The sequence below is a fragment of the Antechinus flavipes genome, chromosome 5, assembly GCF_016432865.1.
Source record: "Antechinus flavipes isolate AdamAnt ecotype Samford, QLD, Australia chromosome 5, AdamAnt_v2, whole genome shotgun sequence".
Lineage (NCBI taxonomy): Eukaryota > Metazoa > Chordata > Mammalia > Dasyuromorphia > Dasyuridae > Antechinus > Antechinus flavipes.
This window is the reverse complement of record NC_067402.1, coordinates 176,432,365-176,458,057: the sequence shown is the minus strand read 5'-3', so window position 1 is coordinate 176,458,057 and position 25,693 is coordinate 176,432,365. Positions and strand designations below refer to the sequence as shown.

The window sequence follows — 25,693 nt, the reverse complement described above, 5'->3', positions numbered from 1 at the left end:
AACACTCAGTTCTCGGATCAAAACCAAAATATTGATTGTGAAATCTCACAGAAAATAGTCATTTTCCATTTGAAGAACTCACCTGTATGCTAAATTCTTTCAACCTGATCTTCCTAAAACAGAACTGTCTGTTTCCTTATTCTCATTTAAAAATGCAAATATGGATTAAAGTGATGGATTGGTGTATGCACATACCATAACATTCAGGTCCTCTCAGTCATGGTATTTTTAGTCTTTGAAAATCACAACAATGAATTTTTACATTGAAAGCAAAAAAGAAATGATCATTTCCTGTTTTGTTTTTTTGACAACATGACTAAAAATCACAGTTCTGAAATAAGAATTGGGAAAAAGAAACACAATGTAATAGGTAAAGAACACATTTGCTGTTTTTATTGGTGCCTTTTAGGGCAGTAATACTGAAAAAGGGAAATGCAAAAAAACAAAAACAAAAACAAACAAAAACAGGATGGTGGCAACCCACATCTTTTTTTTTTTTTTTTTTGAGTACATAAACTCCGATTTTCATTTTATTGTGGCATGAATGATAACATAAAACCAAAAACATGAAAATATACAACTTATATTACACTATGTGTTATGAACAAAATATAAATCTATAATTCTATGTTATATTTACATAATTATTTCTCTTATTAAATTTCAAGTGAGATGGTAGGTTGCACATACTTTGTTTTAAGCTCCAGGCATTTGATTGTCTCTCTTTTTTTTTTTTTTTTTTTTTTTTTCCTTTTCACATGTAAAAATCAAACTGTAAGAAGGACTAAGAGCTTTAGAGCCAATGGAGCTATATAAATACTGTTTTAGCGAACCAGTGACAGAAACACTGGGGAGGATAGAAATCAATCAGTAGAAAACCCAACATGACATCATCTTCAGTCTGTGAAACTGATAGAAGAAAAATTTTAAATGTAAGTACTCTAGAAGCCAAGCTAAACAAATATCCTTGCCCTATAAGATAAGGAGCTACTTGAATCCACTTTAAGTGAACTTATTTTTTCTTGTAAAACCATACTTTTTATTTTGTCAGTAACTTGGTAGACTGATATTTCATAAATCTACACATGTGAATACAATGTGTAATTATTTAGTTACAAGTGGACAATCCACCTAGTAGAATAGGTGAAAGTAAAATATTTTTGTTATTTAAAATGTGATATGAGAGGCTTCCTTGGGACTAAATAACTGCATATGTCTTTGGATTAAAAAAAAAAGAGAGAACTTCTGAAAGTGGAATATAAAAAAAGTTAAAGACAATTTACTTCCTAATATAGACTTATGTGAAGAAAAATTCTATGCATAAACCAAATCTTTGAATTAATGTTACGAAAGAAGAACATTCTTTCATATTTATTTGTTGTAAGAGGATTTGTTTGGTTACCAAACTAATTTATAAGCTAGAACAATAGTTACTGTTCTTTCTGGGGCCTGATTAAATTGCTGTTAAATGTGGATATTAAATGTACTTAAAATTTTATTTGACTAACTTAAGGCATGAATGTATTGAGAAAAGTTTTATATTTCATTCCATGATATTTCATTCCATTGAGGTAACCAGCCAAATTCTTAACAGCTTAAATATAAGCAACTTTAATCCACTTTCTCCAGTGCTTGTCACCAAATGTATTACAATGAACTGCTGCTATAGGAAGGAGTGAGTGTGGACACAAGGGGAATAGTGGAAAGCAAGATTAACCAAAATATAGACTAATACCTCTGTTGTTGGTTTTAGGTGAAAACTACCTTGTTTTTCTCCAGCTTGTCTATCATGGGTACTAAGGAGTACAAACAAAAGCAAGGAGAAAAATAAGGCTTTATGACATTACCATATTGTCAATCAATCAAATACAGAAAAGGCAATGTGTTAACATAGTAAGTTATTATCTTTCACCTATAAACTTCAAATCATCTTATAAATTAGCATGATTTTTTTTAAATAGTACGGGAAAACTGGAACACGGAGTGCCATATAGTAAGTCAAATGGCAGAACTGAGGAATATGATATAGGCTGCTGGCTTGCTTTATGCTCCAGAACACACTTGCTCGGTCTTTCTGGCACACATCTAATTTAGTAAAATTCATGTCTGAGTTTAAAATTAAAGTTTCGTTAAAGTTCACAATGAACAACAACCCAGAATAGAGGATGTGGCCTTCTCCCTTGGAGAAAAAAGTTTTGACATTTTCCACAAGGGTGTCATAATTGGCTCTAACCACGAATGCCTTGATGGCACCTACCTGGAGCTAAAACAAAGTATTCTTGTAGCCCAAAGTCACAAAATTAAAACAAAGCATATTTATAACATGGTGGAAAATAAGCATCCAGCAAACGTGAGAGGTGAACCCACATAAGTCAGAAATAATTTGTTCACAAAGACAGGGAACAAATTTTTAAAAATCTGTTTTCACATTGTACTTAATAATGATATAAAAACAAGTGTCTAGTTTTTCCTTATCCAAACAGAGTGCTTAAAAAAAAGAAACAAAACAAAACAAAAAATTGGCTCTAGATGACTGTGGTAATTAAATAACTAAAATGAGTGATGAGAGAGCAGAAGTTAATTAAGATTGAACACAACACTCCCATTAATTCACTCCTTCATAATAAACATCAGAACTTGACATTGCTGAGGCCAAAATTTTTAAAAGGGGAAGGAAAAAAGATGTTGGGATAAGTGAGTTTTTTGTATATATATTTTATATATTTATATATATATATAGTTTTTTGTACTATATATGTAAGAAGTTGGAGAAGGGAAATTAGTTTTAAATATCTTAACAGCTTTGTTGGCTGCATTTCCAATTCAGAATAGAATAAAATAGAATAGGGGAAATAAAATAAATTATACATAATTTACTAATCTGGGAACAGCTGACCATTATTATTATCATCATCATCACAACACTAGCAAGAAGAGGCAGTTCAACTGAAATATACAGTCATCAAATACAAACAGAAGAACAAAGGAAACAAAATCTCTGACATGCAGGATATGAATAGCTCCTCCAAGCAGAACCCCAGAGCAAGTCTTTTGAGAGAGAGAAAAACGAAAAGGATGTTTTGTTCCTATTCAGAGGTATAAATCCAAATTGGTGGGGGTAGGAGTATAGGTCAGGGAGTGGCGGGGTTGAGTAAAAAGATGGAGTGAATAACATCGCACATCCAAATTACTGGTTGGTATACTATCCTGTTTCATGACCATTGTTGTCAATTTCCTTGGAAAGTCGGCATTTATTTGCAAAGGTCTCACACTTTCAGTGGCCCTTTGGCAAGCAAAAAAGAAACAAAATAATCATCACCTGTTGTCTTTCTATGTGCACACCATGCCTCAGGAGAATGTCTTTAGAGGATGTTTTTAGCAAAGGCAAGTTCAGCAGACAATGGTGGCTTGAGCTCAGATATTATCAATTTACTTTGGCTGTCGTCGCTTTTTAATTGAATCCTGCTGTCTACTTTGTGAAAATATTTCTCATTTTCACTGTCATGAAATACAAAGAGACTATCTCATCACAAAGGAAAATGGGGGAAAAATTTAACACAACACAACACCTTATAAAATCACCAGATCCAATTCCTGGTTAGAGCAGAATGGAATGTTGAAGAAAAATGCTTACTCAATTTCTGCCAAAAGGCCAGACTTACTCAATGTGAAGCATAATCTTAGAGGCCAAAAGATCTTAGGGGAAAACAAAATGAAACAAAGTAAAACCCTCAAATAGCCAAAGGTTAGGGAAACTAATCATCAAAGGGAAAAAGGCATCTGTAAGTAGGTTGTGTATTGTTAGTGGCTTCCGTGTTATACATGCACACTTCTGTTAAATAGGACCACCAGATCCATCGCATGAAGATAATATTAGAAGTTTAAAAACATAATTTCTGAGCCCCATACTTGATTAAGTTAAGTTGTCATTTGAAGTGCAAATTAAAGGTCAAAGTTACTTCCAGACCAGTCACTTAGAGGATGTGGGATTTCATCCCCAGATGTGGGTTTTACTCACAATGGTCCAATATTATTCTTATTAGTACCATAAACATACACACATACACACAAAAATCCAAGGTCAGAAAATATTTTTCTCTAAAATTTTTTTATGTCTCTCTTTCTCTCTCTCTCTCTTTTCACCTGAGAACGGCACCTACAGTTTCCAAAAAAAAAAAAAAAAAAAAAAAAAATTAAAAATTAAAAACTTAAAATCTCACCAGCTGCTGGTATATTAGGTTCTTTAAGGGATTGTCTAAGACATAATACTGTCCTAACTGAGAAAGAACAGAAAACAAAACCAAAAAAATGAACTAGTTCAACACTTCAGTACAAATTTGGCACTTGCTCAAAGACGCAGTGTGGTGTGCAATAGATGAACCAAGTCCTCAATGAAGAAAATAATTGCCTATTGGGTGTCAGATGGCAGAAAAATAAAAACAAAAACAAAAACAGGCTCTCTTTCCCTCTTCCCCTCTCATACACATCCACCCCTAAAATATGCAAAGGTATAGAGATGGAGACTGTGGAAGGGAGTAAAGAGAAGTTTATCTTTCTTTTTTTTTCTGTCAGGTGCATTACCAAAACAAAAACAAAAAAAAATTATTATTTTTTTTAAACTGTAGCACAAAACAACAAAACACATTCACAAGCCACTTGTTGGCACTGTGTACCTGAGTGAGAATTTCTAGAACATTGTAGAACAAACAGCCATAAAGTTTATTTAAAAAAAAAAAAAGAGTTGAAGGGTAAGACTTCAGTGCTTGGATATAGCAGCTGAATTACTGGCATTATTTTACCCATAGCTTATTTCAATCTCTTGTTGTTGATATTGTTGCTGTTTTATTTTTTCTCCTTCCAAAGCCTTTTGATGCAGGCTGAGGTCTATTAGTCAGCTGATGTCCCAACTAGTTAAGACTAACAGTTAAAATAACAGTCAGTGTATGAGAAAGTTAATGTGCTTGGCCACTGGTAAAGATGAACCAGCTGGGGCTTCTTTAGGTCCTCTAAGGTCACAACAATCGTATGACTCTTTATCAGTTGGCTTGCCCAGCAATATGGTTTTCACTGTCACTCCCGTAGTCCACATCTGGATCATCCTCTTCTTCATCATATTCATCATAGATTTCTCCATTGATATCGTCAGCCTGCATCTCTTCCTTGATATGTGGCTCCTCTCCTTTTACACCATAAGTGCTTTGGATCACAGGCATCCCAGGTTCTGGGCTGCTGGATACACTTGAATGCTCTGAGGGCAGATGAGGGGAGGGCATTCCTGCCATGGCAATGGCTCCAGGATATACAACACCAGCAGTAGCAATTGGGATCTGTGCTTGTTGCCTGTGTTTGGAAATATAAAAAGAGAATTTGGGTACTTCAGGAGCTGTGGTAAACTTACCCATCTTAAATCAATAACTTTTTGATCATCAGTTCCTGACTTCTAGCAACGGATTTCGAATAGTTAACATTATTGTACTTATTATATTCCCTCTTACAGCAATTTTCCCCTTTTCTGAGCTTATGGTTGTAGACAACATAGTCTTGACAACAGAGGTCTTGAATCTGCTTTATGATAAAATTCAAATCCAAAGGTGATAGAAGGATTTTAATTGACAAAGGTGATTAAAGGGGAAGTAGAAAGAACCCAAAACTGAGACTAAAACAATGTAACTATCTATCTACATTACAGTTGAAGCAATTGTAATGAGAAGGATAAGTAGATTTATGGAAAAAGTCAATAATCGTCAGTTCACTCTGGCTTATTCATTTAGGCACAACTATTATATGTATGGCATTGTGCCGGGAAATGGGAAGAATTAAGCAGTGTACTACTTCAAAGTGTTGGAGGCAGTAAGGAGAACCTTTTTTGAAAAGTGGAAGATTATGAGGAAGATGTGAAAATGCTTTTTTATATTTTGAATTCCAGCCACACTAGGCCCAGGATTTACTATTCTAAGAAGTTTGAGTGTCCTTAAAACCTCAGTTTTAAACATATGCACTTGCTATTTCCATACCATATGAGATGGTATATTCCATGTATAAGTACCATTATAGACAGCACATTTTAATGTCACCATTTTTTAAAAATCTAGACTCAAAAATCTTAACATATGAGACAGAGTTGGAATCTCCTAAAATGAACATTCTCAATTAAGAATGGAAGTCTTTCCTGTCCTATAGTCTCCCTGTTCCTTGAATATAATCCTTATGCTAAATACAAAGATTCTGAAAGACTATATATTTGGTTTGAATCATATGTTATGGTTTATGATTTCCTCTTTTTCATCTAAACATTCCCTCTCTACCAGTCAAGTATTTCCTTATGCCTAAAAGAGGCTTTATGACACACTGACCTCGAGTGAACTGTTACTTCTTGTTTGAACAATTATCATTATGTAGTCTTATTAAAAAATAAAACTCACAGAATTTCATTTAATGAACCAAAGAACTAATAAAATTTAGAATTTATAGATCTAATGGCTTGTCCTTGTTTTCACAAATTTAAAATATTTTAGTTGAAGATCTTTTGTATTTAGACTGTTTGATAAGCTATTGCCAAATTTCATTTAAGAGTTAGATGACTTTTCGTATGAATTAATTTATTTGATAAATGAATACTTTGCTAAATTAAGAGTACTACATAAATGTTTGCTGTTAATATTATTATAAAGGATAATCATTGATATAGGTAAGTCCTAGGTGAGAAAATTTCCTTTACAGTTCCAGGATGGCACATTGTCTTCAATGCAGTGTTGCCTAAAGCTGTGAAAATTGAAAAGCTTGTCCAGAGTCACATGAACAGTGTATGTCAGAATTCAGGTATTCCTGACAAGGATAGCTCCCTATCCATTACTCCATGCAATCCTTTATTATTTTATTTAATTTTCATTACCTCTAGGGTACTTGGCTGACAGTTTTCAAACAAACTTTCTGCTTACTCATGTTAAAATGGCAAGTTGTTACTAATCAAGTAAGTCTGCTATACTGTTAAATGTACTCTTCCCCAGTTTAGAAGAAAAAATAATGAATGCTCCATACCCAACATTAAAATATTGCCTCATCTCTTGACGTCTGTTCCGCATAATTGCTTTATATTCACCAATCCTCAATTTTTTTCCATCTACAAGGCAGGTTCGCTTTGGCCTGGGTTTATACTTATAGTCAGGATATTTCTCCAGGTGCTGCTTGCTAAGTCGAGCCTGTTCTTCATAGTATGGCTGTTTTTCTAGGTTTGTCATTGCTTTCCAACGAGAGCCTTAAAAAAACAAACAAACAAACAGAATTAGCATTCTAACATAGATATCTGAAAACATCCTAAAAAGGAAAAGCATTCAGAAAAAAAAAAGCAAATTTGAGATTACAATGTTAGTCTAAATTTCATCATATAATCAATAAATGGATATGACTTATCAACATAAGATGAAATCCCAATACTTAAAGAAGAGAGGCTTTGACTAAAGTCATGGTATGCTACAGAAGCTATAATAATTAATAGTGCTATTTTTTGCTTACTTCACATTAATAAATAAATTACATCAGCAAAATATTACAACTGTGGTGTGTTCCTGTAATGAATAATTATTTTTAATAGAAACATTATTACTTCATTCATCTATGATATTTACTGGAATAAATCTATTTACCAGGAGAAACATACAAAATGTGATCTCTGCTTTCAAGAAGCTTCCATTCCATTGAGGAAAGAAATGTTATTTACCCAAATAAATAAACTACAATGTAGAGTATTATAAAGAAGGGTACAAAACAGGTTGAGAGGAAGTAGAACAAGTAATATTTAGATGAAAAGGGGGAAATAAAGTGCAAGGGAAGAAAAAAGAGACTCAAAGTATTAAAAAATGGTGTAAGCAAAAGTAAGGAAATAGAAAATTGCAAAATATGTTGGGAAATGAGTTGTCCAGTTAGTAGTTAGATGAAGAGAAATATCAGATAAGTTCGTAATAGTATTTCTTAGCATCTTAGAGACAGAAGTTGTCATCATCATAAAGCTGCATATATTACCTTTTTAGGCAACTCTTTTGGGAAATTATTCTTCAAATTAAGCTAAAATCTGTTACCCATTGGTCCTAGTTCTGCTCTCTAGATCTACAAAGAATACATTTTTAAAATATTTGAATGGAGATTTTATCTCTTCTAAGTCTTATTTTTTCCAAAGGAAGAATTCAAAATCTGATCCAAATGTAATGAAATACTGGCCAGTGAAAGTCCAGTCCTTACGAGTGTGTGAAATTATTTTGCCTAGTATAAACTCTGGATTATATGCACCTATGCTATGACTAGTTCCTATAAAATTACCATGAGTCAGAGAGAGAGAGGCCTTTTGATTAGTCACAGCCCAAGAAGAAAGAAGATAAAGGTTTTTCTCCTACTCAGATCCTCCTTACTTAAACTCAGTCAGAGAGAGGAATTGATATAACTGGTCATTGCTTTTCATATGCACCTTGCATTTTGGTCTAGCAGCCAATCAAAAAATCCCTCTTTGCCACAGTAAACAAATAGAAAACTGTATCTGTATATGGTCCAAAATTGATATGATCTATTATTGTATTAGAACAGGTTGTACCTCTGCATAAAGAAAGGGCACTCTCATTGTGTGGTCCCATGGGGTAAACAGAAATTCACTATTTTTTAAGCACCACACACACATATAGATCCTGTTGTTTCTTTAAACTCTATGAGTCATTTTTAAGTTCCCTAATCAAAGGACTGATAGTCCTTTGGATATACTCCGTCTTGTCAAAGAACCTTTGAAAAAGTGGCACCTATAACTTTAGATAATGTTTGAGAAAAGCAGAGCAATCATCTCCTTCATTATGTAACTAATTGTTCAATTAATATAGCCCAAATTAGCATTAAAAGCACATTAGAGAAGCAGTCTGTGGTAGTAGTTTGCTCCAAAGTCAGGAAGCTCTGGATTTTAGCTCTGAAACTTATTGGATTCCAAACTTTAATAATTCTCTAATCTAAGAATATACACTGCAGAGTTTGTGCTGATCTGCACTGATGAAGGGAGTTTCACCCGGAATTTCCAATACCAACAAAAACACAAATATGATCCAAAAAAGAGATGGCATTAGAGTTTTTGAGACTTGTGCCAATCTTACAAACATTTCTTTCTGACAATGTCTGTTGTTCATTTATCCCTTGTGTCTGACTCTCACTGACCGCATTTGGGGTTTTCTTAGCAAAAAAATGCTTTGCGCTTTCCCTTTTCCAGCTCATTTTCCAGATGAAGAGACTAAGGCAAATGAGATTATGTGACCTTCCCAGTCACACTGCTAATAAGTATCTAAGTCTGAATTAGAATTCAGATCTTTCTGACTGAAGACCCAGCACTCTATCCACTATGCTTTCTAGTTGTCCAATTCCCAATGACCCTGGGTCGTGGAGAATTGGACATAATTAAAAAAGGCTGAATAACACGTGTCAACACTGTGCTAAGAGCTGAGGACACAAGCTTCTCTGGGAGTTCACATCTAATGGAGAGAACATGCAAATATTATGTACAAACAAGCTCTTTATAGGATAAATATGAAAAAATCAACAAAAGAAAAGCACTAAAATTAAGAGAGCTTAGGAAGAACTTCCAGAAGAAAGCAGGATTTTAGTTGGTACTTCAGAGTAGCCAAGAAATGAGGAGGGAAAACATCCAGGCAGTGAAAATGCTTGAAGTCTACAAAATGTATCCTGCTCCAGGAACAACAAGGAGACCAATGTTACTGGATCCAAGAGCATATGAGGGTGGGTGGATATGTAAGATGTAAGTCTAGCCTCAGTCAGATCTATAGATTATATAACATGGTCACCTAAAATGTATATATAGTTACATGCACATGTGCAAACACATACACCACACCCACACATCAGTATAGCCATCATTTAGATTAAATATATTCACTTTCCTTCTCAAAGTTCTTCCATATCTGATGAAGGTGTGAATAGGTTTCTGTGAGATTTGAAAAGTATAAGCTTTGGCAAGGTCTGTGATGCTGGGACCACCACAGGACTCACATCTTACTTGTGACAAAGAAACTTCTCACAGTAGTTTGGTCACTTATTAGTTAATTCTTCAGCTATGGTAATCCATGAAACAATGGGAAAAAATACATCTTCACAAAGGGGTATTGCATAGAACAGGCAGACATGGATAAGTTGTGAGTTATTAGCGGGTATATGATGAAATCACAAATGTATTAGAGCACTGGACTATGCCAACCTTAAAAATTCTATTTAATTATTCATTTATAAATATTAAGTATATGAAATTAATGGATATTAAATATTCATTTATAATTATAGGCACTGACAATATACACACATATATATTTGTGTATTTTCCACATATATTTATTATAATTATCAATAAATATATTTATATAAAATAAATATACAATATATAATATTAAATACATACACATACGTATACATATACATATGTGTATATATATATATATATATATATATGTTACACTGCAGTGGCTAAATACAAAATGAGAAAAATGAGTGTGCTGATGACATTTTTTTTGTGTGTGTATATTTTTCTTGGAGGAGGTTAGGCTTAGTCATTTTTCAGTCATATCCAACTCTTCATGATTCCATTTTGGGTTTTCTTGTCAAAGATACTGGAGTGGTTTGCCATTTCCTTCACCAGATATATAAATTTAATAGCTTTTTAATAATTTTTGAAGTAAAATTTCAACTTGAATTAATTTATAATACTAGATAGGAACTGTATCTGTGATGTCATGGGCATAAGGAATTTCCAAGTCAGGAAACTCCCTCCAAGTTGGAAGCAACAGGAGTTCTCATCTCTGGAAGATGAACTCCAATTTCCAGGTGCCTTTGCTAGTTCACAGACAAGCAAAATCAACCAGAAATTATTTTCTCTTTCCCCCTTCTCTCTCCAATTCCATTTTAGTTTGTATAAAACAAACAGAAAAATAACAAACTTCTTGGGAGTTTTTATTTTTTGTTGCTAAATCATTTCAATTCTCCATGCAAGTTCATAGTTATATTCCTTGATTCTGCTGATATTGTTATATTTTTATTATAGCTCATATGGGGAAATCAGTTCATTTGCAGATAGGCATACCTATCTGCAAGTGATTAGTGTAGTTCTCCACAAATTTGAAAAAAAAAAAACATTTAGGGTATTTTAAAAACATTAACTATATTAGCTCAGAGAAGATAAACAGAATAAAGAATGGCCCAGCTCACCTAGGAACTAATACTGTTGCTTTTGTTTGGCTTTCAGAGTCATCAAAGCAAAGTTCATAAGGCTTGTTTATTTTGCTTATCTCAAGTGACAGGTAACTTCACTATTGTTAATTGCCATCTTTCCAAAGTGCCTATTTGTAAATGGGTAAAATGGGTAAATGGGTACATTTAGTCTAGGTAACATGGTCTACAAAAAGGAAGATACCTATTTCTTTACAATATTTTCATGCTAAAAATACATGTATTTTTTAAATGTTCAGATACTCATGCATTATGTACATGGTTCTGATTTAGAAAACAAACAAAAATCCTAAAAACATACCCTATCCTCATAGCATGAAAGCCTAAGCCTGAAAAACGGTGCATTTATTATACCCTTTCTATAATTAAAAATCCAATTGTTAAATAGCATACTTTTGGATTTATTATTGCTTTCATATATCTACTGCTATAAGTATCAGCAATATGAATTATGTTCATCAAATCATACTATTTAGATATCTAATACTAAACTCTTAAAGTCTCATGTATCCAATTCATTCATGGGGAATTCGGCAGATGAAGACAAAAAAAAAGTCCTTAAGATCATTTTCAAAGCCATGACACAAATATATAAAATACTTTTGCAATAGGGCTACTTTGGAATTTTCATGCAAGGATTCTAGTACTTTAAAATGTTATAATTGTAAGGGTTTACATAGATTTGGTAGATATTGGGCCTATTTCATAAATTCTCTTGATCATACTTTCCACAAAAGCAAAAATAAGAAAAATGTTTGGCTGAAACAATAAGTTGCAGAGTATTCTTTGTAGTAGCAAAGAACTGGAAGCATAATAAGTATCCACCAGTTTGGGAGTAATTGAAAATAAACCTGGTCTATGAATACAGCATTTTTGTGCAATAAAACATTACAATAAATGCTTAATAAATGTTAGTTAATCGACGTTGTAAAAGCCAAAATTCATCTTTAAGTTTTGTTCCACTAAAGTGGAGGTGATAAAGACAATACTATTTAAATAATTATTGTAAAACAACTTTGCAGTTGTATGCTGCTCATTACAATTCAGACATGAGCGTAAGCAATCAGCTCACAGCCTCTGAATCTAATAGAAATATTTGGCCTATAGAAAATCAGTCTTTGGAGGTAGAAGAAATTTAGCATACTGTGTTTCATTGTATTCCTATTAATTTAACTTTCCTTGGAATGTACTAAAATCTTTGTCAAGTTTAAATCCCAAAAAGTGAATCCTTGATTTATCCTTTTTTAATGAAGTCAGTACCTGTATCAGAAGCAAGTCTGTTCACTTCAAAAAAAATTGTTGCATATAGGCTCGGTCATGACCCATAACTAAATAATTCAAAACTTTTTTTTTATTAGTATAGGAAATTTTTTTTTTTACAACAGGAAGATTTGTATGAACTTTGAATAAAAAAACAAATAGAACTATAAGAATATACATGTATGACTACAATAATGAAAATGAAAAGATAACTAAAGGGAAGCTTTAATAATTGAAAAACCATTTATGGTTCTAGAGAACAAATAACGAAACCTTTTTTTGCCTCCATTGCAGAAATAAAAGGACTACTAAGGTAGAAGCTTCTCCCTTACAAATTCATTTTCTCATAATTCTAGTTTTTGTAAAGTTAGACTAGTTCCAATTGCAGAATTCTATTATTTCTTAGGATTTTTATGCCTAAGTATCTGATGCAGAAATTCCAAGCTTTCATTCTTCCTGTATAACCCAAATGGAGATGTTTAAAATCCACTGTGAATTTTTCAAGAGCAGACATTTTTTTAATATGTTAGCCTATTATATGTGGCTCAAGAATGATAGGTTAATAAATAAAATGCATATTATTGTTCTATGTTCTATGCACATCTTCGTTGATAGAGAAATTATGAAATTAATAAAAATTAACAAAAAGATCATAGAACTTCTTGACCTGGAATCAGAATTGCATTCAAAGTCTGACTCTAATAATTTACTAGCTGTGTCATCATGGGAGAGAGTCTGTTAAGCCTTCCTAACTTCAAAAATTTTCTTCAAAAATAAGGGTAGCAATGCTGCCACTATCTGCCTCCCAGGGTTGACATAAAGAAAATTTTACAAACTTAAAATACTTAAGTTTAGCATTTTACTGTTAACTACTTTTAACATTTCACATTTAATTGTATTTCTAATGCCATAGTTTTCCATACAAAAATCCTCAAGGATTGTCTCCCAGAAGAATAATGCAGTAATTTTATTATTATTATTATTATTTAACCATTGTCTTTTCCAGCTACAGTCTCTTCGTACTTTGTTTCCTGACTCTATCCTTCTGTATGTTATTTTCCCTAACATCTTAACTCAAGTATCAAATCCTAGAGGAGGCCTTTAACTTCTATAATAGTGTTTTCTCCACATTTCTTCAAAAGAAATTGCTTTGTATTTGATCTATGAATACCTTATACATATCTATATTTCTCCATAAATCCATATGTTAAATGTAAATTCCTTAAGTGAATTTTTTTTGTCCTTGCATCCCTAGTATATTGCCATTAACATAATAGGTGTACAATAAATTCTTATTGAATTGAACCAAATCACCAGCAGTTGTAACCAGTTTTGTTAATTTCTTTTCTGGAATGGATGTATGTTCTCATGGATAACTCTTGTGGTCCTATTATTTTCATTTTATAAAAGTGAAGTGGTTTTCAAAAGACACTGTTGATACAATGGCAAGAATTCAAGATCTTCTGACAGTCTGGTCTATGTTTATTCCATTAGAATATACTGGTACTAAATGTTTTATTCTGAGTTCTTTAAGGAAGCAAAGACAAGTATCATCATTTCAGCATGTTCTTTCCTTTGATTTTTCTTGTTAAAAATAGCATTTGTCATATTGTAAAGAAATGTGTTTTGCTTCAGAAGCCTAATACTTATAAAAATAAAAAGGTTCATTATCCTTGTGATAGCTATTTCAATATTATTTTTATGATAGATATCAAATAAAAAACTAATCTTTTCTTGTATTTAATATTGAATAACTAGAAAGATTTTTTTCCTTAGATATTTTCATATCAGAGTAGTTTTCCTTAGTCTGTGTATATAAAAAACCAAATCATTCTAACCAATTTTAGTATTTTTGTATGTGTGTTATTTACATGATATCCTAAACTTATTTGATTACTTTGATGGAATATATTTGTAGATTAATCCATAAAAACAGTCTTCACAAATATATTACTTCAGTGTAACATCTATGTAGAATTCTACATGACTGGAAACTTGAAAGAGTTATTCCAAAAACTGAAGAATTGCAAGAATTACAACTAATCAAGATGGAGCAAAGTACACATAAGGAAAAGCATACTATATTGAAACATAATTATAATGCAAATAGATTTGTAATCATAATAACTGGTAATTATTTCTACCAAATTTCATGGGATCCTTATAGTGAGCTTGGTAGATAATCCCTATTATACAGATGATGAAACAGACTTTGAGAAATTGACTTTTCTAAGGAAACAATACTTTTAATAGAAACTTGAAGAATCTTTCTTCTGGCTCCTAATCTAGTAATCTTCCGATATCTACTGCATATAATTCTTGGCTTCAGGAGTGAGTCACTAGGCATTTTTACAGTGAAATTTGCTATTTTTTCAAATGCTGCTCAAAGTATAGAGATAGATAGTATATTTAGGGAGTAAAGAACATTAAAAAAAAGGATTGAGCCTTAGGGGATAAAAGATGGCAATAATATGTCTTCCCATCAAAACTTTCTAAAGGGGAAAGAAATTATTCTTACGCATGGACAATGATAGCAGCACTATGATTAATGGTGACTTTAAATACCATACTACACTTTGTAAATTTCTAAATGTTTATTGTTTAATCTTCAAGTCATTTCTGAAATGTGTGGTTCAATCTAGCCACTTCTAAATATATTCAAAATCTTATTTTTCTTCTGTCTCATAAGGATATTGTAAGATCATTGAAACTTTTTTTTTTTTTTTACTAATCAATAAAGGAAAATCTAAGAAACATTTTTTGTAAAGAGGTGATGGCATCAAGAACAAAAAAATTGCTATCTTCCAGTTACAAACTTCAAGTATGAAGAGAACTAAAATCATATCAACTTTTAGAACAAATTAAAAAAAATTAATATTAACTATTGGAGAGAAATGATGCAAACAATGCCAACACTTTTGAAATACCATAGAAAACATATTGATGTACATTTAAATGAAATCTGTATATGGGGAAAAAGCTAGGAGAAAAAAATAACATTATTTGATAATGACAAGTACAACCTTTGTCACCTCTTTGGCATTATAGGATTTTGTCTTGGTAACCAACCACATTGAAAACATGTTTTGGTGTCAGCAAATGATTCCTAGGGAGGTATGATTACTCCCCAAATACTTTAAATATAACTATGAAATAAATGCAGACTTTTCTGCTAATTATATATTTTGTTAGATAAATTATATTTAAAGGGTTTTTTTTTATCATGATATAGTTCATATTTTCTAAATATCCCATGAAAAATATTGATCCATTCTAGGCTATTTTCAGTGGAAACAAAATTCCTGTGACCCCTACACAAAGCTGTGGTACAATTCCCTCCAAATAAATCAAGAATGGATGGTGAAAAGACCATTTTAGATAACCTCACAAAGAGATGAAAATGCCCACTTGATCTGGGAGTCTCTAGTTACTCACCCTGGGCCAGTTAAGAGAGACCTGCTGATTTCAAAAGATTGGTCTTTTGCAATCAAAAGGAGACCTTTGAAATATGTTTGTTAAGGAGGACATTCAGCTATTTCTCTTGATTGCAAAGGAAGAAGGTTCAAACCAGAAAATAATATTTGATGTTCAAAATAAAGGAAACATCTCACATTGTCTTAAAGAGCTCTCCTTTCCTTCTAAAACTGACAACAAAACAAGGATGAGCTTGGACTGAGCTACACGGTCTGTCACCTCTATGGGGTCTGTAATGAATTTACACATTTTACTCCAACTACTGTATATCTAATCAAAAAAAGATGTCCCCATATCCCCCTGATCTAGTGCCAAACAGTAAAAGGTGATTCCTTATGTTAACAATTTCAGCAGAATGGCTTATTAAAACCAGATTTTAGGGTATTATAAAATGCTTAGAAGCCCTTTAAAATGTCAACTAGGATCCCTAGAGACCACGTAAAATGTCAACCCAGCTCAAGCGCCTGTTTTAAGCAGAATGAATTAGCAGCGTGCTGTCGGAGGTTGTTATCCAAAACAATCAAGCTCTCTTTGTACTTTCTGTATGAAATGGGCAACTTGCTCAGAATAATCTTGTAGATTTCAATAGATGACTTATTTATTTAGGAGTAGATATTTGAGGGCATATCTTCTACACAACCCCTTAATCTGCTTTCTGTATAAATGATATTTCTCTAACCTCAAAAAGAAATAAATTTAGGCAATACCTTTTCTTATTCTATGAAAGGGTACCTGACATAATTAAATCATACTACTGTAATTATAGTATACTCTTTAAAAAATAACCAAAAATAGTATTATCTTTCTTGTTTCATTTGGATATTTTGGGAATATTTGACAAAATATCATTTTGTTTCATTAATACTGTAGTATCTTTGATTCTCATCATCATGTAATCTCAGATGACACCAAGTACAACCTATACTTGAATAAGGAATTCCCTCTATAACACAACTGATAAATGATTATCTAGTCTTTGTTAACAACTAGAGATGTCTAATCAGATGACGATATTTCATCATTTCAAGCAAAGTTTTTCATTAAAATAAGCTTATGTCTTGCATTTTCTAATCATTTCTCTAATTCTGTCCTGAGCCAAGCATAGTAAATATAAATTTTCTTCAATATGACTATCCTTCAAATACTGGAAAACATCATTCAATATCATAACAAAGTCTCTTTTTCTTGAGGATAAGCATCTCCATTGAAATGAATTCATCCTCCTCTATCATTTTGCAGTCTTGATTGCCTATCTATGGATGTTCTACATTTTAACAGGATTTTCTAAAATTTGGTACCCAAATCTGAAGATAATATTTCAGATATGATCTGACTGGAGAATAATACAGTAGATTTTAGGGACCTCCCCTAGGTCTGGAAAGTATGTCTCTCCCAATGTGTCTTAAAACAATCTATTTTAATTGCCAAAATGCATTTTTGACTCACATTGATCTTGTAGCCTAGACTCCCAAACAACCATTATCTTTATGTTTTCCTCTTATGGTACTTGTGAAGTTGGTCTTATGAACCAAGGTTAAATAATGCGTATTTGTTCTCATAACATTTTTTGAATAATGACTCTTATCTATAGTCTTAGATACCCCTCCTAGTTTTAAGTGATTGAAGACTTGGTAAGTATTTTATCTCTTTCTTTTTCTAAGAAGTAGAAGGTCAACTGCAGATCCCTATAGGGCCTTCCATTGGCTGCCTCTTTCCAAGCTGACAATAAAACATTAAGGTCAATTAATTAATTGGTTCTGCTCATTCAACCAGTTATGAATGCTTATATATATATTTATTTTCTATCCCAGATCTCTTCATACTTTTTCACAGGAAAAAAATGAGGGATTTTGTCAAATGTTTTGCTAAAATTAACACAAATTATATTTACAATTACCTCAATCTAGTATCTATTTTTTAAAAAAATGAAATTACTTCAGAGTGAATTGTTCTTGAAGAAGACATACTGGCTCACTTAGTTTTCTATACTGGACATTAATCTAATAACATTAATAATATGTTCTAGAATTTTGGCTGTAATTGAAGTCAAGGTCACTGGCCTATAGTTTGCATAATATATTCTCTTTTTTAAAAAATTGGAACATCTGGTTTACTGTAGCCCTATATTCCTTCCCTTATTTATAACTTCTTATTCAACAATTTAAAAAAAAACTTTTAATAAAACTATTATGAATAAAAATTTACAAATGGGCCATTTATATGTATACATACACACATGTTCACAATGTTAATTTAAGTGTTTGTATTCATTTCATTTATTGTTTAATAATTCATTTTTATGAAGCAGAATAGTTTTTTATATAGAAAGAAGAATTTGTGTAGTTTAAAGACCTCAAAGTATTTTACATTTAAATATAAACCCTTCCAAAACTTAGATGCAGAAAATAGAGATTATAAACTCACAGAAGACAAAATGATTTGTTCAACATCTGTTGCGTGGAACCTTATTTAACATGGCTTTAAGATGACTTAACAACTGAGATATATACACATATATATATAATGGCAACTACATTAGCAGCAGATTTTTTCCTCAATCAGAAGCCTCTATAAGAACTCTTTTTTTGAGTGTATTTACTACATATTTATTATTTACTACTTTGCATCCCTTGAAAGAAATGACTCGTTTGCTATTTATTCTCCAAATAGTAATTTATTGGTTTAGTATAGTATTTATTTTCTGTTTTCATTATGAACATTTTTAATACAGAAATATATTTAACTTCCTCATGATGTTCAATATATATTATTTTATGATGATATTGATGTCAGTGACAGAAAGAGAAGGCATTCAGGTAGAAGGACAAAGAAAATGAAAAAAATGTCTTGCTGGGTCTTAAACTGAGGTGTTTACTTTCTGTAAACATGGTGGATTTTCTGTTTCTTCCTTCATATATATGTATATATATTTGTGTGTTTGAATGTAGGTTTTGTTTATATTGCTTCCAAATTACACTGAAAGCTGCAGAGACAGAAAAAGTGTTTTTTTTGTTGTTGGTTTTTAAAATAGTTCTGCAAATCAAGGCTAGAAAGAATTATATGTGTACTTTAGCTACACATATAATTTATGAAGATATACATCTATCTATAACTATACATACATACATCACTGAAATTGGTGAAGAACAAGAACCAAATTAGTTATGGAAACAATTTTCATCTCACTATTCAAATGTTAGTATAAGCATATTATCACAGAAAAATATTACAATATTTATGCATACTCTATACTCGCAGATAACCTAAATTATTTTGCCCTACAAATCTTTTTTTATAAACTGTAAAAACTGAAAATTAAAAGTATACTTATTTTACCTATTACTAATCTAGATCTCTTACCCAGTATCTTGCTGATGTTGGAATTGTGCATGTCAGGAAAGGCTTGAAGAATTTTCCTTCGTTCATCTTTAGCCCATACCATGAAAGCATTCATGGGACGCTTGATGTGAGGTTCATTGCTCCCACGTCCTCTGGATTCCCGATAAATTCTGGACTCTGAGACCCCAGCACTTCCTAAAAGAAACAAACAAAACCATATACATACAATGAAAATAATTACAAATTTATATTTGCATTTTGTCAACTCATTTAAGTAAATTTTGAGATTTTAAAAGTATGAATCCCTTCTCTATTAAAAAATTTCAGGTTTTGGAAATAAATTTTAATTATGTCTCATTTTAATAAACAGGAGATTTATGTTTTGAATTATGTTGTAACACTTCTTCCTTTAATGAACCTGATGCTGTACCCTCATTTACTTTTATAGTCATACAACAGTAGTCTGTTGTATGATTTCTACTCTAAGTTGGATGTAGTACCTTTAGACTGGGGCCAGAAAATCATAATTAGTGCAGTAGAAATAATGAAAAAAGTTAAAAGTCCTTTTTTTCTAGCATGAAAAATACAAAATCTAGTCAGTTTTGAGTGAAACATAATAATTGGAGAGGAAATTACAGGGGAACTTAAAAGGTTGCTATATACCTAAGAATACATATAACTTGTTTCTAGGCAAGGGTTCTTTAAAATATAGTTACCGTTAGATGAAAATTTGAAAACAAATTGCAAGAGGTCCTAGCTAATAAGTGACAAACATATCTCTAGTATGTATTTGAATTTCATTTATTTATTTGAAATAGCATGCTTGTAAATGTACAAAATGGCATAGTAATGATAGACTATAAGATGAAATAGACATCTGAAAGTGATAGCAAAAAGAGCAAATGCATTAACATGTAGTTACATATGCAAAATACATAACCATAGCCTCAAAATATATAAAACTATCCACTTAAGTAGTTTTCCCTCCTATCAGCTGAATTAATCCAAAGAAGTTATATAAAATAAGCATTTCTTTGGAGTAACTCAGTTGATAGAGATTCAATAAGCTAGATTTTGCCAGTATTCAGTTACAACTTTATAGTGTTAGATACCTTTGGAAGTCACATTGATTCCTCTAGGTACTGAAGAACTATTCCATATTAGTACTCATTAAGCTACCGTCTTATTACACTAATTACCTCCTTTAAGTTAATATGGTTTCCAAGGATACCTAACTTAGGTGATGAATATAAAAAATGAAAAACAAATTAGTACTTAAGGACACCAAGCAACTGGTTCTCAATGCATACAGTTACAACAGATGCATCAGGTCTGCCACTTTCTTGTTCTATAAGAATAATAGAATGAAACTTGGTAAATTATAATACTTTCGTTAATAATAAATTAATTCCTTGCATTTCTTTATATTTTACCCAAAGAAACAACTGCAATTCATGGAGGCCAGAAGATCATTGCAGCAAAACATCTAGAAATAAGAATTTTTGAGATTAAAGGACTCATAATTACCAACTAAAACTAGACCAAACAGGAATTTTTCATCTTCTTTTACATACAGCTGGTTTATATTCATGTCATGACCTCTGCCTTCATGAAGATTTGAGGGCATATAAGTATGCCCGAATGCAAATTTTTAAAACAACATTTAAAAAAAAATCTTTTTGATGTTTTACAATTGAAGACTGTTGAGGTAGATTGCAAAGTGGTTATATAACTTAAAATAAGCAGTCTATTTTTAGTGACAAAAATAAGTTCATCTTTTAAAAGCAGATTTTGTCCTGGTGATCTTTGTGTGTGTTATTATACCTCACCATTCTAAGTGCTATTGATTTATTAATTTTTTCTTGGAAAAGTAAAACTAAGAGATGGCTCAATCTATAATTATGAGCATCATCAACATCATTGACAATATGTTGAAACTGAAAGGGTGACTACATTTTGGAATATTTCTTTCATTCTATGTATTTTTATATGCTAAACATTTCTGTTTTATTTTCTTTGTAACTTTTGCAAAAGGCTTGAATCATACCCCTATCTCCTCTACTCTTGCTTTCTCTGAAGCTAAATATTCTAAGATACCAATAATTTCTTCCAAAGTTGTTCATCCACTTAAATTAGTAGTATCTTAGTCAACCTGCTCATCCCAATATTATCGCTGTCTCCCAATGTCATGGAATGCTATCTCATTCTTAAGTTAATTAGAAGAAGTTGCCTATCTTAGGTTTGTGTCTTAACAACAGACTCCTATATCTGAAGTCAAAGGAGATCTTCAATGTATATTAAAGTCAAATTGCCCAAAAGAACAATCATGGACTAAGTAAATAGTATGCATGAACTCAACCACATGTGATTTGGCTAAATAGTCCCCCTAAACTTTCAAGATTAATCATGAGGCAGGATCTATTGAGATCTGTATCACAAGTAGAATTTTTTCTCTAAGAACAATACATTCTCAAACTGTATTGTTGCTGAGGACTTGTAACCCTTAAATGGATATTGATATTAGTATGTGGAAGGCTGGTGAAAGATCAGAAACTAGGTAGGCATGGAAAAGCATTCCCCACAGCTTCTGCATTCTCTGTACCCATTTTCAATTTGAAAGCTGGTTAAATTATGAATTCTGCTTCAAAATCTTTACTGGAATATGCATTAATTGTACATTGAGTTTTACCTTTACCTTTTAATGGCAGAGAGGTAACATTTACCACCTAACTATTCTCTTAGAGTAACGTTAGTGAATGGAATAGAAAACCTAATCATCTTCTGACCCTTGGAATTAACTCTGGGGACCTAGAAAGGCGTTTCACTGGAAAAAAATTATATGCACTTCTCCCTTTACTTGTTCTTACACCTCTATAGTCACATAAAAATAGAAAATAATATTGGCAGTATTTCATTAAATCTATAAAAATGCCTTGATACTTGAGCCAGGTTTGCATTAGCCAAACATAGTTTTAAAAAATGAGCGAAATTATATGGATGAATTCAAGCCCCAGACATACATATGTATGAAACAAACATTAAGTTTCTCCTCAGCCATAAAATTACTTGAGTTTTATTTTTAATTAGTAAATGTAGATTTGATTTTTGAGCAGAATTAGACAAAAGCAAAGTAGATGACCAAAAGGTATGATCTAAGGGCTATTACAAAACTCATCTGACTTAAAATATGTTCCTCATTAGCTTGCTGTGGTGCTAGTTTCCTTGCTATCTGGCCTATTATTCCAAGTCATCCATTTGGGGTAGACAATAGAGATGGGGTAACGTCTCCAGGAAGACAGTTAAAATATACATACATTTCATAGAGATAAGATTTCTATATAAGTGTGGGTTAAAAGGAATTAACTTTTTCCTTAACTCATAAATGTGTCTGATTTGACTAGTTACTACCTTGATAGTTTAAATAGTACAGAGAGCTTGGAAGAAGATAGAGGATGGGGGAGATTCAACATGGGTTATGGGGAACTTAAATTTGGATAGCTGCTATGACAGCTTGGGCAAAGAAATGAAAATATGGTGGCTACTGAAAGTATAAGATGATGTTAAAATGCAAATCAGATATTCAAAATTAGGAAGCAAGAGAAATTCCTGAAGATAAATTTTGATGACTGAAAGCATTTTCTTAGTGTATATTTATAGCAAATGACATGACAGGAAAGATTCATTTGTATGACCCCATTTATTTCATAGATGGATAGACTTTTAGAGCTGGTGGATACTTTAGTTAGAAGACCTTGAATCTAGCATCCTTTTTTTTTTTCTTTATAGAAGAGGAAACTGGCTCAGAAAGGTGAAACAATTTGCTTAAAATCATATAGTAACTTAATGGCTAGTAGAAACCAGATTTCTCAACTTCCACTCTAGTACTTCCCTGACATTGTTTTTGACTCATCATTTTTATAATTGGAAATATATCCTAGTTAAGTCTTGTTCTAAGTAAAAAAACATGTTTAAAGTATAGTATTGGTATAAGCATAAAAATAAGCCATGAATATATAAAACTCTGGAAATATAGGTACAAGAAATAAGGAATGTAAGAATTCTAGTTGCTTCATTTATTTAATTTTTTGTCCTTTTATTGCAACAAGTAGACCTTTCTGCACATTACTGGGAAGAAATAATTTTCACTAACCATCAGAATCTCCACTCATATTGAAATCCATCATGGCATGGCTGAATTTTCCTTCTTCGTTCTGTTTCACTGCTAGTTGCTGAGTCAGGCTCTCTAGTGTTGTTTTATCCTGAAAAACAATAATGACGAGATAAATGTTGTCATGAAGAATATTCAGAGGCAAAATCATCAGGCCATTTACCAGATGAGGAGAATAAAGGTAAATGATCCAGGTAATTTCTCAAGGAATTTCAGGTTCTAGAAACTTATGGAGGTTTGGAATTTATGTTTGATATGACTAAGGATACAAACGTTTGGCTCCTTGGATCCAAACTTCCCAAATCACAAAATGCGCATAGAAATCTCATGGAAGCAACCTGCTTTTTGACATTTCAAATGTCTGCTTCATTTCCAGCCAGACTGTTGAAGTATAGATGTGGCATTGGGCCCAAAGAGAGTCCTCCAATAGTCAGGTGACTAAATAATAGAAACATAATTCACAGTAGTGCCCTCTGTTGCCATCTCCCTAAATGCCATCTGCATTCTTCATGCAAGGGTAATGAAGATGCTTAAATATTCATTGCTAATTGCTTGTCAAGTCTCTGTACATCAAATGTGAATGCCTAGTACTTGGACCACAATTTGATTTGGACTGCTAAGCCAAAATATTGAATTGGCGAATTGTTTGAGGCACAAATATACAAAAATTAGATCTGTAAAGACTTCAAGTCATTTAAAAGCATGCAGATTATGATTTGCATTCATGTAGAACATGCCACTACAAGCTATCCTTTTAATTTTTTTGGTAAGAAAAATGTTAGGTCTTAACTTTATTTATGTTGAACATGGTACTATATCCAATCAGGAAAGTGATTCATTTTAAAGATACTATAAGCCTGCAGTGGTCAGTTTAGATCTTTCTCTTATCTTCATTGTATTGTTCAAAGGATGGTAGGTTTCCATTGTAATTCTAAGATGTAAATGGAGTTTCATTCAATTTGGGGCATTTCGTTCCCCTTTTTCTGATGGTTAATTCCATTTTCTAAAGAATATTTGTATAGTCTGTGCATGTGAACTGCATACATAAAATCTATGCCTGTGCAATTTGAAAAAAATACTCACAAATGGAGATCTCCTATGAGAAATCTCCTAACTTTATTTATTTTGTATGTATAAGATACAATCAAAATTTCTTCTAAGAATCAATGAGAATAGTTTTTTGAATTCATAAATACATTGGTTGAATTTTCCTTATGAAAAATCATGACATTATAATAACTACACAGTTGCTAAATAAAAATATTTTAACAATGACAATATGTACTGTTCATCATTGATATTTATATAGAATGAAGTAAGAATTTTAAACAATTCTGAAGAAGCTTCAGATGCCATATAAAACTGAAAGTGGAAAGTACTTTAACTCAACTTGATTGACCTAGAACTGCCTAGTTTAACTCATCTTGGTTGATCTAGAACTGCTTAGTTTAACTCAACTTGATTGATCTAGAACTGCCAGTGTTAAAAACAGATTACGCATTTCAAATATAAAGAGCCAATCTAATGAGATTTTTTTTTTTTTTTGAAATGGGAGTTTTCAGGGTATGCTAAAAGTTTCTTTTAGTTGGGAGGATTGGATACTATTGAGTTGAGTTCAACAGTACCAAGGCCACTAAGCTGAACAGATGTCTTTTTGCAGTAAATGTAGCTCTTAAGATAGAAAGCCGCTATACCCAAAAGCACATTACATCAAGACGATATGATAGTCCCTGGGTCAATGAATACTGTTCCGTACTATCTATGGGAAACACACTGGGTAGAGATCATCTATCAGATTTTGATTTAACAGTCTATAGGGCTTTTAATGTTACATATTTTCTAGAGAGTTTTTCATTCTGAAGGACAGTTTTTCAGAATGCTGAAGAAAAATGAAGGAAGTAAGAGTAAAAGAAAGAAATGTCAGGCAAATACTGAGATTCTGAACTTAGCTCTATGGGTTTTGTTCTGTCTTAACAAAAAACTGGAATGAACAAGTGATCAGAGGGGGAAAGTCACACTCAGTTTTTAGCAACAAGGTGACCTCTAACCTACTACTACTAAAACATGCAGTATAATGAAATAATTCAATTAGTCCCTGTAAAGTGGAAGTTAAGATAATTCTCAGAGGATGTCACTGTGAAACAGTAGATGTCAAAACAGTCAGCTGTGCTTTTCTTCTGCCCCTTTGCGCTGTGA

General features: G+C 32.1%; 1 protein-coding gene across 4 annotated transcripts in view; it reads right to left on the bottom strand.

Annotated features, from left to right (window-relative positions):
* Positions 1-364: 364 nt before the first annotated feature.
* Positions 365-25,693, bottom strand: part of SOX5 (SRY-box transcription factor 5) — a 466,127-nt gene continuing 440,798 nt past the window's right edge. For all 4 annotated transcript variants that reach the window (XM_051961302.1, XM_051961303.1, XM_051961304.1 and 1 more), the window contains exons 12-15: positions 23,480-23,588; positions 19,351-19,524; positions 7,039-7,255; positions 365-5,340 (exon numbers count right to left, since the gene is read on the bottom strand). In XM_051961302.1, the coding sequence (XP_051817262.1) occupies positions 5,037-5,340; positions 7,039-7,255; positions 19,351-19,524; positions 23,480-23,588 (804 nt within the window). In that variant the 3' untranslated portion in view covers positions 365-5,036. The remainder of the gene's footprint in view (positions 5,341-7,038; positions 7,256-19,350; positions 19,525-23,479; positions 23,589-25,693) is intronic.